Genomic DNA, 21,235 nt, shown 5'->3' on the forward strand with positions numbered 1-21,235 from the left:
CCTAACATATTGACTGATTATATTCATAAATGTAGCATTATTTGTGTTAAATAATATTTGTATGTTTCTTATTGGCTTTTGTGATCATGTGCTTCATTTGAATATAAAACGCCTATGTGGTACATCATGTGTAATAAACTTTAACACCCTGATGCCTGTGATGTTAATCAAGATAAAAGGTAGACGTAAATATTACTCGAAGAGGGATTGGCAGGAATGTTATATACTTAGAAACCTGCTGATGATCATTCATTGTTTAACCCTTCAAACATGATCTACGTAAAATATACTTTTTTCATGGGGGAACCGCCGATATTCGACGGTAAAAAGTGCCAAACAAGGGCCCTGCTTTAAAAAAAAATCTTGTCCATAACCATTGGCCTATTTCTATCAAATTTGGTATGTATTAAAATCTTAAAGTTCTCTACCAAGTTTGTTCAAATTATGCCCCTGGGGTCAAATATGACCCTGCCCCGGTGGTCACAAAAATGAACATATGCTTAAATAAGGCCTATTTTGTGCAAACTTTAAAAATCTTCTTGTTCATAATTATAGAGAATAGGGCTACTAAATTTGGTATGTAATGACATCTAATAGTCCTCTACCAAATTTGTTCAAATTATTCCCCTGGGCTTAAATTTGACCTTGACCCGGGGGTAAAAAAACTGAACATATGCTTATGTTCCATAACCGTAGGGCCTAGGGCTACCAAATTTGGTATGAAGTGACATCTTATAGTTCTCCACCAAGCTTGTTCAAATTATGCCCCTGGGGCCAAATTGATCCCTTTAAGGCTCCCATTAAAAAGATGTTCAAGAAAATTTGATTCGTCAAAAAACATGGCCACAGGAAGTTTGCATGTTTATGTGTTTTTGCTATTTATTGGATATGGAATAAATAAACTATTTTCGTCTCAAACTAAAAGTTTATCGAAATACACTTGGAATAACTTTTTAATTATAAGAGATAAATGCATACGTGTCGAGCGTGAAAGGTAGACCAACATGTTAACTATCCATAAATGTTAACCCTTTACCAAATGACACATTTTGGACTGCCCCAAATTGAAAGAGATTGCAGACGAGAAATAATGTAAAGGACTATTGATAAAGTGGCTGGGTGGGATAAAAAAAATTGTGATAAAAGGAGAAATTGCTCATAATGAGCAATTTCTCCTTTTTGAAACTAGAAGTCCTGTTTTCAAAACGAAAACAAACTCTTCAGAAGGAGTTATGGTCTATTGGAACGTCAGATGGAAAAGGTAAAGGAAAGTTAGGTCAAGCTAATTGTTTGTCATGATATCTCTTTAAACCTCACGCCATATATAACTAGTGTTGCCATGATCGCAACATCTTGATGAATTATTATTCAAATTTTTGTCTCATAAATATTTACTTTGTGTAACAAACAACCTCTACAAAGTTATCATTCCCACTGCCTTTCGGCACCTCATGAACCTGAACCAAAAAAACTCGTAACTTTATGTTTCCTCTGGCAAATATCTTCTTTGTACAATTAACAATTTCTTCACCAAATTAACAATCCTGCTATACTCACTAATGCTTCAAGAATGAAGTTATGTTCAGGGGATCTACGTCATTAGATATTTTGCATATGTCATGAACTATATAAGTAACAGAAACTTTGAAACCTACATATACTTTTTGTTATTTAATGGGAAAAGATTCATGATTGAATGAAGGAACTTTCATTAATCTTGTCGAACATGCGTAGATTTGATCTTTAGCATCTAAAAATATGTGAAATAGAAAAAACGACAATATCTTTTGGAGAGATAAATGTACCTACGCGATAAGCAAAGGATCTGTGCGACAATTCTCGGGCTTTAAAGTCTGTTTAGTTAAAACTTTGGTAACATTTTCCATACATAAAAATGCTCACCCTTCCAACTTTAAGAACCCAGTGGGACAAGGGATAGAAAGAGACAGTCACATGCTTGAGTACATTTCAAACCATGCGCATTGAAACGTTTTTTTCGCATAAAAAACAGTGGAGCGATTCAGGGCCATCATGGCCCTCTTGTAAATACTGTATGACGAAAAGGATCTGATATTTTAATAACATTGGTTTATGTAAGAACCTGCTTTATCATTATAATTCCATGTTCATAACATGTCATTTATTAGAGCAATTAAAAATGTGGTGTCTTAAACAATCTGGTTTAAAGGTTTTATCTATACAGCTCTTTTGGTACAGTTTAAACTCAAGTAATCAAAACACACATTACCCAATAGTCATGTGACAGTATACATACATGTAGTTACACTGTTAACCTCTATCATACAAGCGCCATTTGATGGTTAACTTGGGTGCTGTTCAGTTAGAAATTTCATATCACTTGTGTGTGTGTGTGTGTGTGTATTGTAAACATATGCTTGGACATAACTATTTCAAGTTATTTCAGATTGTAAAATCTTGTTTGTTGAAAGTGAATTATCAAAATGGCCGCATCTGGAATTTCTAGAAATTCTTATGTGGTTAAATATTATTGTTGTACAATCTGCGAAAAAGAGCGGTCTGTAGAAATAGATGCAGATTTTTACTGTGAAAAATGTCTTAAATACTTCTGTAGAACATGTATAAACTCCCACAGACAGCATGGTTGGTGGTTTTATAAAAAATCTCCCTATGGAAAGGATGAAATAATGAAGTGGCCACTTTCTAAGAAGATGGAGACTTCTCTTTTAGCATGTGCCATACACAAGGGTGAAAAGTTAACAAATTACTGCACGGACCACAATCATCTGTGCTGCTCTAAATGTGTTGAGCTTAATCACAGGTAGCTTAAATTATTGCTTATTTTATATCAGTATAAATTATTGCATTGTATAATTCAATTACAGTAGATTCCACTTAATTGAATATTGGATAATCGAATAATTCAGTTAATTGAATAGAAATTGAAAACACCAAACCATTTGCATCTCTTCCCGTTGTAAAAATTCCACATATTCTGATAGGAAATATGGCGTATTTCGGTTAATTGAATAGCTCATTTTCTATTGAACACTCTAATCCACACTATAAACCAGCAAAGAATGTCATAAATCTCCAAGGATATGCATCGTATCGACGATTTCAACAGACACGCTCAATTGACTGCCTTTGTTTTCATTTCACACCATTCATGTATGCACCATCTGTCAAGCGTCACGTGACTAACAGGTGTAGTATGCAAGCAGGTACAATGCAAACACTGGAGTCTCCCGTGTGCAGTCCGGTGCAAACTTTCGAATGCAAACTGTCGAGTAACACACTTCAACAGTTTGTTGTCGCTTAGAAACAATAAAAGAGTGTGTTGCTGATTAGAAACAAACTGTTGACATGTCTTGCTCGACAGTTTGCAATATATAGGTGATGGAATGTTACACTATATTCTCAGTTCGTGTATATAAACCTACACAAATGCGTCACAGTAAATCATATCTAAACATGATGTCAAACAATCGAAAACGCACACATTTGTCAAAACATCGGAGTCTTAACACTGCTGATCATGTTTTCACAATAACCAAAATTAAATCCAGTATTGACCAGATTTTCCGGTAAATCAGTACACAGTACATTATCTGTTTCAATACTAAACTACCTGAAAGAGCGTAACGTCAAAAATACAGCATTCACCTCGCTACAAAGTTTTCCTTCGACATTGTATATACACCCACGCTTATTTTCGCGCGCTTTTTACCAGGACAATACATGAGCAATAGATGTTGCTAGCGTAAGCGTTGGGTAAGCAATAAAATGAAAATAGGAAAAATCATTACACGCACCGTATGGCATAACTTTGTACATTGCTGCATAGTTTTCGCTAGCTTTTTGTTGGGGGCATTAGGAAATACATGTGGATGTTTTATTTAAAGCTAGAAAGTGTGTTTTGGATTACAAAATTTGTATTCTCATTTGGGAATTCAACAAAACATTTATATTATATTTATAATGGATTCAATATTAAATTCCAATATTAACTTTTTTTAAACGCTTTACGTGTCGAAAGGATGTTTTGATTATGCATGAGAAGTACAATTTCCAGGAGGATTACACCCAGTTAGTGATAACATTTGAAACTATAACTTATTCCGTATAATTGAATACTCCGGATAATTGAATATTCGGACGTGACAAATGGGCTATTCAATTAAGCGAAATCAACTGTACCATCATCCGTTTTAATTTGTTTGGATTATTGTAATATAAGTTGCATAAGTATTTCCAAATCAGTGCATGTGTACAATTTGTTGTTCAGCTTTAATTTGTTAATTTGAGTTTGTTAACAAATAACTCTTCAATGGTTCAAGTATATGGATTACAAGATATTGGCCATATTTCAGCAAAAAACATAGTGTAAAAAGTCCTTCCCTGAAATGACTAAATAACTCTTTCTTTGTTGTTTCAAGTCAAAATGGTAAATGCAATAATCATGATGGACCCAAAGCTGTGACAATCAACAGTTAATAAGCAGTAAATTTCTCATAAATAATGTAATGACTCCCATGCGGCAATGCGAGCTTTGTTTCAGAAAAAAACCTTAAATCAACCTGCCTGTATGTCGGATGCATGTATTCCTTTACCCAATTTATGAAGGATACGTCACACTTAATGGCTGAATGTACGAGTCTGCATTTCTTAACTCACTTGAGCTTAACCTGCTCACGGTGAGCTTTTCTCAGCCTGATCTCTTTATGTTGATTGTTCTTTGTCTGTCCAACAATTAGCTAATGAAAACTATAGAGGCACCACATGTATTGCCCAATATTCATTGGACTTGGTAAGAACATAAATTGAGGCACTATGATATTTCTGCCAAATTTGAAACTGGGCTATGTGAGATAAAAAATGTAGGTCACATAGTCAAATTGAAAAAAAAACAACAGTTTTTCAACTCTATACAACAAAAGCATTGTTCGCATTCTTTCTTTAATGTGCCGAACTGTCGTACCTGACCAAAGTTTTTAAAACAGGTCCGATTGAAAATGCTTTGTCGGTTCACATGTCCAGTAAATAATTAAAGAGCAAAAGTTTATTTATTTCATAGAATTAAAACATGAAACTAAAAAGCGAGCTTGAATGAAATATGAGCAGTACAAATTACCTCGTTTTTTGTTAACAGTCATGAAATGTTACTGCACATGCGCACCGAACACTTTCTCCTATGCAAGTAAATGTGTCAATAGGTTTTACTGTTAAACCAAAACACGTTCTGCAACTCAGATCGTTGTATTCGGGTATTTAATACAGTTGATGTTGATATTAATTTACGCTTAATAGTGCTTTTTCATTGATTTTTATATCTTTGTGGTTGGTTTGTTTATATTTGTAGTTTAATTCTGAGTTTTCATATAATTTCCAGACCGTGAAATGCATGTTATTGAAATATTGTAAATACCTTGAATTGCTTTAAAAACTTAGTCTGTAAAATTATGTAATTACTAGCAACATGTGTTAAATTGTTTGAGGTACTTCATTGAGTCCTTTCAGGTATAAAGGTTTTTATGTAGAAATAATTTATTTACATCCTTCAGTCATTGTGACACTTTACTATCAGCATCAGTGAAAACATTGGTGTTCACAGAAATGTGCATGCCAGTATACAATTACTGAATTTTCAATTGAACACTTGCATTGTCTTTAACTTCATTTTGGTTTAAATATTTTTCTTAAGAATACTGTGATTGTGTTGTGATTTGTTAGTGTTAATTGTTCAGTGCTGTGTTTATTTTTCATTTCATTTTTATGCCCCCGGAGGAGGGCATATAGTGATCGCACTGTCCGTCTTTCTGTCCGTCACACTATGCGTTTAGGTTTCGAAAAATGCTCATTACTTCTATGTCGCTTCAGATGTAACCTTCATATTTGGTATGCATGTGTATAATTATGGACAAGGCTTTTCCATATGCCACAACATTTTGACCCCTGTGACCTTGACCTTGAACTTAGGGTCCGTGTTTAGGTTTCGAAATATGCGTTTATGTTTTGAAAACTTCTATCAAAGTGTTTATAGGGGGCATATGTCATCCTATGGTGACAGCTCTTGTCCCAATAATCATTATGTCAATAAATTTGAGTTGATGACGTGATGTATAGGTCTTATGAATCCCAGTCTGGTCGTACATTTTTTTTAAGTCAACAGGACCCAATGTCCTGTGACCTTTAAATACTTTTGGGAATGTCTGGTTTGACCGATCTTCATTAAGAGTTTTCAGAATATTTTTATGCCCCCCTTCGAAGAAGAGGGGGATTATTGTTTTGCACATGTCGGTCCGTCCGTCGGTCTGTCTGTCGGTCCGTCCACCAGATGGTTTCCGGATGATAACTCAAGAACGCTTAGGCCTAGGTTCAACTTTATAGGTACATTGATCATGACTGGCAGATGACCCCTTTTGATATTTCATGTATGAATCTGGTTCATGTGCATACAAAACTCCATCATTGAATACGCTTGAAATCAGTGCCAGACAATAGTAAGGCCAAGTATGAATCTGGTTCATGTGCATACAAAACTCCATCATTGAATACGCCTGAAATCAGTGCCAGAACTTCACGTTGCATGCAGCACAACCATGTATATGAATCCATTACAAATCAAATGGTTGGCTAAGAACGCAGGCTTATTAAATAAAGTAATTCCGATGTTTTTCACATTGCCATTAACCACATAAAACTTATCTTTTATGCACTAGTTGAAATTCTTCTGAAAAATGGTTTTTAAAAGTTATATGGAAAAAAGCACGACTTACCGGTGTGTTAACATCCATTAACATCAATTTGTGAACCCCATAAAGTCATGTAATCCTGCATCCTGAATATGTGTCAAGGCTGAGTTCAAATGTTTGTGTCATGTGCGTGTAGAAAGTAGATTAGCAGATGAACAATAACAAATCATTTGTGCCACTACAGAGACCAGATTTCATGACTCAATCTGGACAAAACACAGAATGTGTATGTTCACACTATCTATGCCAAGTCTGAAGGTAGATCACATGCGTCTAGAAACAATGTCACCAGGTCAAATCTTTTACTATATTCTTACCACTCTAATGGCAACATTTATGACTCATTTTTAATGAAACTTGATCATAGTGTTTTTGTTGACAATACAATTACAATGTTTGAATTTGGGTCAACTTGTGGGGTCAAACAATAGACCACTAATTGAAGTCTTATACAATTCATGTCCAGGAAACTCAGATAAGCCCTTAAGGTCCATGATGTACCCCTTTGGTTTGTTTGTTTGTTTGTCATTAATTCTAATATGACATAAGGCCTACATTCTTTATACACAGAAGAAAGGCAAGTCTGGGCTATTATGCAACCAATTATGATAAGAACTTAACACGCATTTTTGCAAAGCTCACATTTTATGGAGTCGTTTGCAGTCGTCATATATTGAAGTACGAAGCCACGGAAACAGTGCTTTTTATTCGCATAACGTTTTGTCCTTCGCTTTCTGGCTGTCATGCTTCTTTTTAGCTCACCTGAGCACAACGTGCTCATGGTGAGCTTTTGGGATCACCTTTTGTCCGTTGTGCATCGTGCGTCGTCAACATTTTGCCTTGTGAACACTCTAGAGGCCTTTATTGTCCGATCTTCATGAAACTTGGTCAGAACACTTGTCCCATTGATACCTCGACTGAGTTTGAAACTGTGTCAAAAACTAGGTCACTAGGTAAAAAAAAAGAAAAACCTTGTGAACACTGTAAAAGTCACATTTGATGCCAAATCTGTATGTAACTTTGTCAAAAGGTTTGCCTAAATGATATGTAAGTTGAGTTCAAAAATGGTTTCAGTTCGTTGAAAAACATGGCCGCCAGTGGGTGGGGCAGTATTCCTAATATGGCTATAGAGAAACCTTGTGAACACTCTAGAAGTAATAATTTTTGCCCAATCATCATGAAACTTGGTTGAAACATTGGTTTCATTTATATCTCGGACGAGTTTGAAAATGGTCCAAATCTATGAAAAAACATGGCCACCAGGGGGCGGGGCAGTTTCCTCAATATGTATTTAGTGAAAACATGTGAACACTCTAAAGTCACATTTTTGGTCCAATCTTCAGGAAATTTGGCCAGAACATGTGTTTTCTGGATATGATGGTTGAGTTTGAATATGCTTATGTTTGCTTGAAAAACATGGCTACCAAGGGGTGGGACATTATTTTCCGTAAAGCCTACGGCTTTCACATGTATACTGAGCATATCGGGATGACGATATCAAGTGATCCGCATTTTAAACGAACGCTTTAAACACCACGTGACTCACCCGGATGTTCAACCCGTTTCTTACCATTAATCGTTTTGGCGTGTTATCGAGTGGTTCGGTCGATTTTGCTGTGTAGCAAGGTAATTACCCGTTGAAATATTTTGATTTATTTGTTTAAATAGTTTACTATTGCCTTACTAAGGACGTAGTCCTAGTATTTTATTTGTTTTTGGTAACAATTAAGAGATAAAATGGAGGACGAGCTTTCGCTCGAAGAAGACACTGAATTTTCGGGAGTCGGGTCTGATGAATGTGTTTCGCCTGTGGCTCCACAAAAGACATTAAAGTCTGTAGTTACTAATGTTACTAATAAAACGAAAGGCAAGGCAGTTGGTACGAAGAGTGCCAACAATAAATGTACAATTAAAAGTAAAGTAAAAAAGACTGACAGAAATAAGTCGTCAGCTTCTACAAGTACATGTACAAATTCAAAATCAAGTTCAAATGTGTTGGATTTTTCTAAATTGTCCAAGCAGGAAATTGACAATCTGAAAGTGGCTCTTGGACTTGGTTCTGTTGACGTGGTCACGGAAAATGATGACATTGCTCAGTATGGCCAAAATTTAGATCATTTGCCAAACATCCATGTGCAATTTGACCATGATCAAAGTGACAATGATGTAGAATTAGATTACAATAACAATAATAGCAGTAATATTGGAGCTGATTTTTCAGCAGCTTTGTTTGACGGTAAGGATGATAATCCTACCTCAGAGGATTTTTGGGATTTGCCAAAGTTAAGGGTACCTGAAAAGGGAGCTGCCATTTCCCAATCTTTGGCTAAGTTGATAAACACTGCTTGTTCTGCTCAGTGTGACACTGATTCAATTGTGGCTAAGTATAAACTGCCAGAAAATTGTGTCAATCTTGGAGCACCTTTGGTTAATAATGAACTTTGGAAAGTCTTAGACAAAAGAGCAAGGTCACAAGATCGGGGAATGGTAGAGATCCAGAATTTGGCAGCAACAGGAATTGTGCCTATGATTAAGTTGGCGGAGATGTTTAAAACTCAGATTTCAAGTAGTCCTGAAGCTAGGACATTAGTTTCTGACATCATGACAATAATGGGCCAAGTACAGTATAACCTGTCTCTTAGACGCAGGTATATGATTAGACCAAACATAAACAAAAAGTATTCCAACCTTTGTAATATTAACACACCGGTTTCCTCAATGTTGTTTGGTGACGACATTAGCAAAGAGATTAAGAATTGTGACAATGGTGTTTCTTTGGGAAAGGATATGAGAATGCGAGGGCGAGGGTACTCTGCAAGACCCTTTAGAGGCTCTCGGGGTAGAGGTTTTTATCCTGCTACCTTCACTGGAGGTTTTGAACCCTCTCATGCCATGAGGTTCACACCATACCCTCAAAGGGGTTCATACAGAGGGGCATCTCGATCATTTGGTGCCAATAGAAGAGGGAGATCCACTTTCCCCACTGCTACTGTTACTATGGCAGACCAGTCAAAAAACTAGTGGTGAGTACTGTGGGAAAATTGAAGTTTCATGTGCAAGCATGGGAGCAATTTACACAAGATTCTTGGATTTTACAAGCTATTTCTGGCTATAAAATTGAATTTCATACTCAACTGGTTCAATATGTCATTCCAAATGAAATTCCATTTAGTCTTGGCCAATTACAAATTGTTAATGAGGAAGTCAATGTTTTACTTAAAAAAGGAGCGATTGTACGTTCAAGTGATGAAGACAATCAGTTTATTTCTACTATTTTTATAGTGCCTAAGCCTAATGGAAAGTATAGACCAATAATTAATTTGAAATATTTAAATGAATTTATTGTTTATGAGCACTTTAAACAAGAGACGTTTAAAATGGTTTTGGATCTCATTCAGAAGGATGATTATTTTACGAGTATAGATCTGCAGGATGCATATTTTTCAGTACCCATACATGAACATGATCAAAAGTTTTTGAAGTTCAGATTGAATGGAGCTCTCTACAAGTTTGTATGTCTGCCGTTTGGGTTATCCCCAGCACCAAAATTATTTACAAAAATTTTACGGCCAATTTATGCTTGGTTTAGATTTATGGGAATCAGATGTTCTTATTATATTGATGATTCAATTAATATGCATCAAATTAAAGAGATCTGTTTACAGAATTCAAACAGGATTCTAGACACGTTGAGATTGTTGGGATTCACTATAAATGTTGATAAGTCAGTGTTACATCCTTCTCAGAAAATAGTATTTTTTGGTTTTGTTATCGATTCTGTCCAGTTTATGGTGTTTTTAACAGTTGAGAAAATACAGAGGATTGTGACTGATGCTGAAACTTTATTGCATACTAGGCATGTGAGAGTACGTGAAATTGCTTCTTTCATAGGCAGACTAGTTAATGCATTTTTTGCAATTCTTGAGGCGCCTTTGCATTATCGATGTCTTGAGCGCGATAAGTTGAAAGGGCTTGGAGATACCAATGACTTTGATAATGTTATCGAGTTAAGTAATGAAAGTAAGGATGAGTTAAAATGGTGGGTCAAGTATGCTGTCTCTAGAAACGGAAAGATTATAAGGCAAAAGGATATTTTGTATCGCTTAGCAACTGATGCATCTTTGGAAGGCTGGGGTTGTTCTCTGGCAGAGGGTGAACAACATGCTAATGGTAGATGGAGTGAAGAAGAATGCATACATTCGATTAATTATTTGGAGTTATTATCTATCTTTTATTCTTTGCAATCCTTATTTTCTCGTTACCATGATATTCACATTCAGATTCAAAGTGATAATGTTTCTGCTGTGTCTTATGTTACAGATATGGGAGGAATGAATTCACTCCCTATGGATTGTCTAGCTAAACGCATTTGGGAATGGTGTTTAGAGAGAAATATTTTTATTTCAGCAATATATATTCCGGGAAAGACTAATATTAAAGCAGATTTCTATTCTAGAAATTTTTCAAATTCTACGGAATGGATGTTAAAACCTGATATTTTCTTTAGAATTTGTAAACACTTTTTTCAGCCAGACATAGACCTTTTTGCATCCAGGCTGAATAAACAATTGGATAAATTCGTTTCATGGTTCCCAGAACCAGGAGCTTATGGTGTTGATGCTTTTTCTATGTCTTGGAGAGAAATGAAGCCATATATTTTTCCACCATTTAATTTGATCAGCAAAATAGTTAATAAGATTATTTCTGATGAAGTAGATCAGGCAATTTTAGTTTGTCCCGAGTGGAAAAGCCAATCATGGTATCCCTTGGTATTGTCTAATCTAATCTCTTTGCTAGTCAGGTTACCAAGGCATCTGGACCTGTTGTTTCTTCCCCACAACAGCATGGTGCACCCTCTAAGTCGATCGCTGAAGATGGTCGTGGTTATTTTATCTGGCAGTCGTTGGCGAGTGGGGAAGTTTCACGAGGAGCTGCGAATATTATCCTGTCAGCCTGGAAGCCAGGGACCAGAAAGCAATACGGTTTGGCCTGGGAAAAGTGGTACTTATATGGTGTTATTCAAGGGCTTTCAGTCCCTTTCAAACAACTGAAGGTGTAGTAGTATCTTATTTGTATGACCTTCATAAGGATAAAAAATCTTATTCAGTGTTAAATACTCATAAGGCCATGTTATTGCAGACATTACCATTTTTTGGTAACACTTGGTGTTCTAATGTGTTTTTGATTACTAAATTTATGAAAGGGATATTTAATATTTGTCCAGCTCTTCCTAGATATAGGTTCACATGGGATGTGAGTACTGTTCTCAAGTTTTTACGGACTTTGTATCCATTAAATAAATTGTCTATGAAAATGTTGACCCTTAAGGTGTCTGCTTTAATAGCATTATCGTGTGCCCCAAGGGCTCAGACTTTAGTGTCACTTAATCTTGAGTATATGAAGACAAGTAATAATAAGGTTTATTTTGTATTTCCTAATCATCTTAAAACCACAAATAAGCATAATAATTATCAGTTAGTTTTAGAACATTTTCATGATGAGAAATTGTGTGTTATGCATACAGTGTTGTTTTATGTACAGTGTACTGAAGCCTTAAGAAAGGCAAATAATTTATTAGTGTCTTATGTAACCTATAAATCTGTCACCACCAGTACTGTGGCAAGATGGCTTAGGGAAGTTTTACAACTTTCTGGCATAGACATTGGTATTTTTAAGGCTCATTCGTTTAGATCTGCAGCTACCTCTGCAGCTTATAATAAAGGGTGTTCTGTAGTAGATATTTTGAAAACTGCAGACTGGAAATCCGATAAGAACTTTTATAAATTCTATTATAGAACTGTGGAAGAGAAAGCAGTGTCATTTAATGACGCTGTATTTGGTAGTAAGTAATTACTATAAACGACTATTTGAAGTTTTTTTATGCAGATTTTGTGTCTAAACAGTTGTGTCAATTTGTTTTAAGTGGGTTGAAACTGCAATGAAAATGTATGTAGTGTTTTGTCCATTAATGGTTTATAAGTATGTTTATTATGACATACATGTTTGTTATTTTTGGGCTCGAAGACTTTTGTTTATTTAGTATGTATTTCTTTAGTAAAAGATACATGTACCTAACTGTTACTATTGTGTGTGTCTTTGGTTTTGTTGCTTGATTTAAAGATGCTCAGTATACATGTGAAAGCCGTAGGCTTTACGGAAAATAATGATCCCTCATCCAAGCTTTAGTGAAGGATGAGGGACATTATTTATAGTAAAGCCGGAGGCTTGAGCATGTATACTCCCTCCCTTTTTATGAAATTATATTAATTGGTCTGAGATAGTTATTAAAAAGATTGTCTATGGTTGATTGGAGTTTATCAACTCTTTTTTCCCTACCCTTTGTGCTCTTGTGCTTTTTTGAAGCAACAAAACTTTGTTTTAAAGAATGGTAAGAAACGGGTTGAACATCCGGGTGAGTCACGTGTTTAAAGCGTTCGTTTAAAATGCGGATCACTTGATATCGTCATCCCGATATGCTCAGTATACATGCTCAAGCCTCCGGCTTTACTATAAATAATGTCCCTCATCCTTCACTAAAGCTTGGATGAGGGATCATTTTTCCTTATATGGCTATATTTGGCTAAAGTAAAATCTTGTTTACACTCTAGAGGCCACATTTATTGTCCAATCTTCATGAAACTTGGTCAGAAGATTTATCCCAATAATATCTTGGATGAGTTTAAAAATGGTAACCTTTGCTTGAAAAACATGGCTGTCAAGGGGCAGGGCATTTTTCTTTATATGGCTTTATATGGCTATAGTAAAATCTTGTTAACACTCTAGAGGCCACATTTATTGTCCAATCTTCATGAAACTTGGTCAGAAGATTCATCCCAATAATATCTTGGAAGAGTTAAAAATTATGCCCTTTGGTTGAAAAACATGGTCGCCAGGGGGCGGGGCATTTTTCCTTATATGGCTTTAGTAAAACCTTGTTAACACTCTAGAGGCCACATTTATTGTCCAGTCTTCATGAAATTTGGTCAGAAGATTGGTCTCAATGATATCTTGGATGAGTTCGAAAATTATTATGTTTGCTTGAAAAACATGGCTTTCAAGGGGCTGTCTTCATGTAACTCATTGGTCAGAAGATTTGTCCCAAAAATATCTGGTTTTCTCAGGTGAGCAACTTTGGGCCTTTCAGGCCCTCTTCTTAGATTCATCCTCCAAAATAGATTCCAATATTGGAACAACACAATGTTTTCGTACATCAAACTGCGCCGCACTGTTATTGCTTAAGTACGTATAAATGTTGTATTGCGTCGATGTTTATTTCAACAGTTGCCCAACACGTGCAGACGCCAATTTTCCAGCACCAAAAATATAAACAGATTGTATGATCAGCAAATACTACAATTTTTGGCGATATTATGTGACAGTTCACTCCCTTTGTAAGCGGTTAACATCCTCTTACTTTTTGGAAATTTGGTATGCGACCGAAAAGAAAAAAATGTGTAATCAACATTTTTGAAGGGTACTTGATACGCATGCAAAATATTTGTTATGCGTATTTACATAATTTAATTTGCGTATTTACGCAAATACGCCCGCTATCAAGAGTGCTCATTAAGGCCAAGTTCAAAGTTTTAGGTCATTTGTGTGTTGAAAGTAGATTAGCAGATAAACAATTAGAAATCCTTTGTGCCACTACAGAGACCAGATTTCATGACTCAATCTGGACAAAAATCAGAATATGCATCTTCACAATATCTAGGCCAAGTCTAAAAGTGTGTCACATGCATCTTGAAACTATGTCACCAAGTTATATCTTTAACTAAATTCTAACCACTCTAGTAGCAACATTAATGACTAATTCTAAATGAAACTTGATCAGATTGGTGTTGTTGACAATACAAAGTCCATGTTTGATTTTGGGTCAAGTGGGGTCAAACAATAGACCACCAATTGAAGTCTTCCACAATTCATTTGCAGAAACATAGATGAGCCCTTAAGAGCCATGAGGGCCCCTTTTGTTCATTATGAGTTTGTCATTAATTTTGATAGGGCATGAGGCCTACATTCATACACAGAAGAAAGTCAAGTATGAGCTATGATGCAACCAATTATAATAGGATCTAAATGTTTTGGAACTAGTAGAGTCAAAGAAGTTGTTTTATAAATGATTACATGTTTAAAATCAAGTATACTTTTGAAAAATCACTCGAAATTCATCTCCTGCCTTACATAAGATAATAACAAGAATTTCTCTCTTGACTGAAGTATATGGACTTTCAATATTTGTCAATATACTTGTGATTTGTACGATAAAGGTGCCGAATTGGTTGAGTGTATGTGTGTATGTTCTAGTCCATTGTTAATTTTTACAATATTTAACAATAACTATGATACCACACAATTTTCCAAGTGTTCATACCATTTTGGTGATGGGGCCGGGTCCCTTTGGATTGGGAAAATTTACGGCTATTTGACTAAAATTTTGAAACTAAAGTTGTTGTTTTGCTAAAAAATGCTTAACATTGAGAATACAAGTGGTTTCAGTATTATATTTACTAAGGTTGAACTTATATGAATTGAAGTTGAACAAAATATTTAGATGTAAAAAAATGTATTTATTTGGAAACCCTCCATAATGGGAATTTTTTAGCTCCATTTTGGGAAAAAACATACTTTTGTTTCCATTGTGAATTGGGCTGATTACCGGACCCGATTTTGAATGAACAAATACCACACTTTTGTCATATATATATATTAATGAAGCTTATGCCATTTTGTGCAAGAAAGGGATTAGTTAATAGGAATAAGGTTCTCATAATATATAACCTTTAAAAAAAGAAGAATATTATATTTAAAGCATAATTTCAACGGATGATGCAAAAACATATTTATATTTATACTTAGATTGTCATTTTGTAAAATGATGACAAATAAAATATACATAGCTTTATATTATACACATGCATACCATTAATGACATTACTATGGACTGGTAGTATCATTATAACGCACAATGTGTTGTTCATGCAGTGTGGTATGCATTATTTCCCAAGCGCACAGTAGATAGCTATATAAGTATTTATTTATATATTTCTATTTTAACAATAATCAATATACATGTAGTATTGCTTCTAGAAAAGTAACATTGTGAATGAAAGAAACATGCATTGTTATTGGCTGTGCCTGTATATTTTTAGCTCATCTATTTTTTGAAAAAAAATTATGAGCTATTGTCATCACCTTGGCGTCGGCGTCGGCGTTGGCGTCCGGTTAAGTTTTGCATTTAGGTCCACTTTTCTCAGAAAGTATCAATGCTATTGCATTCAAACTTTGTACACTTACTTACTATCATAAGGGGACTGGGCAGGCAAAGTTAAATAACTCTGGCGTGCATTTTGACAGAATTATGTGCCCTTTTTATACTTAGAAAATTGAAAATTTTGGTTAAGTTTTGCGTTTAGGTCCACTTTTCTCAGAAAGTATCAATGCTATTGCATTCAAACTTGGTACACTTACTTACTATCATGAGGGGACTGGGCAGGCAAAGTTAGATAACTCTGGCATGCCTTTTGACAGAATTATGTGCCCTTTTTATACTTAGAAAATTGAAAATTTTGGTTAAGTTTTGTGTTTAGGTCCATTTTATTGCTTAAGTATCAAAGCTATTGCTTTCATACTTGCAACACTTACTAACTATCATAAGGGGACTGTGCAGGCAAAGTAATGTAACTCTGACTGGCAATTTGACAGAATTATGTGCCCTTTTTATACTTAAAAAATTGAAAATTTGGTTTAGTTTTGTGTTTAGGTCCACTTTATTCCTACAGTATCAAAGCTATTGCTTTCATACTTGCAACACTTATTAACTATCATAAGGGGACTGTGCAGGCAAAGTAATGTAACTCTGACTGGCATTTGGACGGAATTATGGGCCCTTTATACTTAGAAAATTGAAAATTTGGTTAAGTTTTATGTTTTGGTCCACTTTACCCCTAAAGTATCATAGATATCGCTTTCATACTTGGAACACTCGCAAACTATCATAAGGGTACAGTAAAAGGACAAGTTGCATAACTCTGGTTGTAATTTTAACGGAATTATGGCCCTTTTTTGACTTAGTAACTTTGAATATATGGTTAAATTTTGTGTTTCGATCCACTTTACTTCTTAAGTATCAAGGCTATTGCTTTCAAACTTCAAATACTTTCATGCTATCATGAGGTTACTGTACCTGGCAAGTTGAATTTTACCTTGACCTTTGAATGACCTTGACTCTCTAGGTCAAATTATTAAATTTTGCTAAAATTGCCATAACTTCTTTATTTATGATTAGATTTGATTGATACTTTGACAAAACTACTCTTACCTGACATACCACAATAGACTCCACCCAAACGGTTTTGAAACGGTTAAAAAACACAAAAATTTATTTTTATTATTTAATGTTTGAAATACCGTCCAACCTTCGCACCCAAGAATCCTCCCCCCCCCCACCCCCCCCCCCCCACCCCGATTTTTTTTTTTTTTCGCATTTTTGGAAAATAATGTACCGTATACGTGCGCTTATAAGACGCCCTCGCTTATAAGACGCACCCCGACTTCGGACTTTATAATGGGTGGATTTGAGACTGACCCGCATGTAAGACGCGGTCAAATTTTGCCGTATTCATCGGCCGGAAAATGGCCGAAAAATGGCAGAATGTTAAAGAAAATCATCAATTAGTAAAACATTGAGAATTTTTCAAACTTGCGCTGCATACAATTAGTAATTTACGCAAGTCTGAAAAATAAAACAATCAAACAACAAAGTAAATAATATTGGTTTTTTTTTTATGATATATTTGTGGGTTTTAATTTATTTTCAAGTATTATTCATGCAATAAAAATAATTATCAAATTGACAAAATTTCTAACAACTGCGTATTAATCATTTGCCCTAACAATTGCAAACAATTGCAAACATAAAACATATTACGTTCGTAATATCAATGCACAAGCAAAATTAATCGTGTCAGTCATCTTAATTGTATTGTTTGACAGGTATTGAAACCTAATAGGCAGATATTTTGAAAGCGTTTAGTTTTATTACCTAGATTATGCAAATTTTACGCCCATTGTCTATCAACAATAGGTAACGCCTACTTTCATAAAATTAGCCAATCGCGTAATAGAGTGATAGACTTCGAAGCGCAGATCGAAATCACGTGTCAAGAAGAAAGCCATATGCGGATAATTGCATGTGGTCGCTCTTTGCTCCCGTCGTTGGCCCCTAATAAATAATGTGTCATCGGTATTAGTGGTTCGTCTGAATAAACGTGTTTATTTAACAATTGACAGTTGCAAACTGGTAACTTATTTCAGAGGATACCCTAATTGCCAATTATGTCTTAATTGAAAATTAACGACGTGGAACAAAGACGATCAGGTGATACAAACTTGTCAAATAGCAGCGTAATCGGCAGCGTGTTTACTGAGAATTGATTTTGCTGTTGTTTTAAGCATGTTGGCATCGTGTTGCCGCTTACACACGTAAACTATAATGGCCAATTTATATGGCATTTAACGACGTCGCGCGCAGACAATCAGGTGATAAAAACTTTTCAAGAATAATCACGGACAATATAACGTCTTACGCCCCAAAAATAACAAAATTCAAATTAAAAATAATAGACAACAAAATCAGTAACAATACATTTTATAACAAATAAATCGGTAACTGAACATAGCGTTCCGATACACGGTACGGGCCAATACAGACTTTAGAGAAAATGCAAATGGCTGCCGCGATGATTCAAAACAACTGACAAGTGTCCAACTTGGCTAGCATAAGCCCAGTAAACTCGATATATCTCGCTTATAAGACGCGACCCCAACTGTAACTTATTAATTTAAGTCTCAAAAATGCGTCTTATAAGCGCACGTATACGGTAATAAATGTCCACACCCTTACACTATACACCCCTCTTCACTCCACCCCACCCCTCCCTCCTTTGTGATTGAAAATGAGAGTCCTTTCACCTTTAAAAAGAAAATAGATGAGCGGTCTGCACCCGCAAGGCGGTGCTCTTGTTTTTTGTTATAATGGCCCTTTAAACTTGTATTATAATTAAAATAATTAAGGGACTAGTGTTTTGTATTTTTCCAGTTGATAACTATTATATCACTTACTGTCTACCATGTTTTTTTGTTTTGTTTTCAGACGATGTTTACAAGTAACTCCATTACCTCTGGCTGCCACAGGGAAGTCAACCGACTTCAAGAACCTCTCTGTCAGTACGGAAAATGCTCTTTCACAACTAAAATATTATGAGACATATCAGAAGGACAGAATGAAGTCTCTTAAGGTTTCATACAAAGAACATGAGAGTCTTATTGTTGATGGTTTGCGTCTGGAAATAATGTCGTTTTTACTCCAATGTGAAACCAGCACAGTTAATAGAACACACGAACATATGCAATACACAGTCATTGACATGCGTGAGAAAATCAAATATTTATTAGCAGATTTTGAGAAAAGCACTATTAAGGAGAAGAAAGAAGAGCTAAACCTGAAACAAGCTCCTCTCAAGGTTGTGACAAACAGCTGCATCAGGCTTCACTATGAATTGTTCCATCTCCATGTAGCCATACCGAAAGTACTGGATAAACCTGAACTCTCTTTTATTGCCAGTACAAAATGTCTGGAAAATATACAACAATCTGATATATTTATAAAAGAGAACTTTTCAAACAAGGTTTTCACTGTGAATGGGAAGTCTGTGCACAATGTAAAAATGCCAAGTGATTCATTTACATGCGATATCTTAGCAGTATGTGCTCTCCCAAATGGACAGGTCCTGGTTGCAGACAGATTTAATGTTAAAGTCAAGCTTCTGAACCAGCTGTACCGTGTGGTGAGCCACTTGGATGTGAAGCAAAAGCAACTGGGCATGTGTCTTATCACACCCAGTGAGGTTGCAGTGGCTGGGCATGATGAGGTCCAGTTTATCACAGTAAGCCATAGCCAACTCGCTAAAGGCAGGAAGCTTAAGTTACAATATAGATGTTGTGGTATCGCCCACCACCAGGGTGACCTATATATCTGCTCTCCTACTGCTCTGTACAAGTTCACATTGAGTGGCAAACTGGTCTGCAGACTCTTTGAAGATACATCAGCTGATTATACAGGTAAGAATCATGGTGGATTCATCTTAATAACATGTGTGATATGTACAGAGATTTTCTAGCTATTTTAGGAAAAAGAGTCTGGTCAAATTGATATTTTTAAAATCAATAAAATGGCACATTGGGGAATTTCGTTATCGACTAAATGGACCGATTTTTTCTTAACAACAAATATTCGGTCTTTTCGAAACTAAGGGCAAACAAGAGTTGTCTCGCATTCAGGTAGGTATCGGGTAACAAGTAAACGAACCAAACGAAAACAAGTTATGCATCTCAGCTCTCTGAAATCGTAATATTTACTGTTCATTTCAATTTACATAATTATACAGTTATTTCTTTATTGATTGATAAACTTATATACTAGTTTGTGTACATCAGTATTTTAATGCTGTATTGCCATATAACTTTGCAACCAAAAGCTCTTCATCAGTAAAAGTTTAGCACCACTGATAATTAAGCTTTTTGCTTTTAAAACTGTGCCTGTTGCATTATTCAATTGATTCCCAACATTTATTACGTTCCTGTCAAGTATTTCATTGATTCATTCACCTCAGTAATGTGGGTTTATTTTAAATATTGATTGATATTCTTCTGTCACTGTCACACTTGACTATCAGTTTCTGAAAGAAAAATTGTTTTAACAGCAATTTCATACCAGTTAACTTTATTTTCTTGATTTTAGGATAAATACATTATGATGTTTTTTAACTGATTTTTTGTTTTAAATATCTTCTTTATAATACTGTGTGAGAGTGTTGTGTTTGGTCATAGTTCAGAGTTGTGTTGTTTATTTTGAATGTCCACTGACAAACTTAATTGACGGGGTTCTTCTTCGAATACAGCACTCCTTTTAGCACTCTCGTGCACTATGGTTCATTACATTCACCTCTGTCGTGGGCTCACGGACTACTTTCTACCGCACGTGACTTTTAGTCACATGATTATAGTCGCATATTCAAAATGGCCGCGCCCATCGGCTTTGCTTTATCTGATAGTATTTGAAGTTTACAACTGGGCACGTGCTATTAAATTTTATTTTATGCACATATTTAACTAAATGAATATATTGCAATATTAACAATGAGTCAAAGCTGTATATCTGTATTAGAAAATAATATAAAATTATACAGAAGCATCAATAATTTGTTGATGCTTTGACAAGATTTTCAGTGAGTGAGAAATGTTAAATAAAAATATTGACCAAAGTAAACAGTCTGTTAATGTTTTACCAATGCAATGCCAGTTTTGTACACATAGACCCTGAAGATGTTTACTCAAACTAATTCTATGGTAAAATACACATCTTAAAATAAATTGCAGGCCAACATCAGTACAGTTGTTTTGTTATTGTTGTTTTAACAATATACATATCATTGTCCCAT

The 21,235-nt window shown here is 35.3% G+C and overlaps 1 protein-coding gene across 1 annotated transcript; it reads left to right on the forward strand.

Moving 5' to 3' along the window:
- Positions 1-2,325: 2,325 nt before the first annotated feature.
- LOC127864792 (uncharacterized) lies at positions 2,326-19,915 on the forward strand. The gene is made up of 2 exons (XM_052404669.1): positions 2,326-2,800; positions 18,889-19,915. Exons 1-2 carry the CDS (start codon positions 2,463-2,465, stop codon positions 19,913-19,915), a joined length of 1,365 nt encoding a protein of 454 aa, XP_052260629.1. The 5' UTR covers positions 2,326-2,462.
- Positions 19,916-21,235: the final 1,320 nt, after the last annotated feature.

This window comes from Dreissena polymorpha, chromosome 1 (assembly GCF_020536995.1).
Source record: "Dreissena polymorpha isolate Duluth1 chromosome 1, UMN_Dpol_1.0, whole genome shotgun sequence".
NCBI lineage: Eukaryota > Metazoa > Mollusca > Bivalvia > Myida > Dreissenidae > Dreissena > Dreissena polymorpha.

Bases quoted from the DNA above. Each gene is read 5' to 3' on its own strand.
- LOC127864792 (XM_052404669.1), top strand. From the start codon at position 2,463: ATGGCCGCATCTGGAATTTCTAGAAATTCTTATGTGGTTAAATATTAT. The intron at 2,801-18,888 runs GTAGCTTAAATT...TTTTGTTTTCAG, and splicing joins TGTGTTGAGCTTAATCACAG to ACGATGTTTACAAGTAACTC.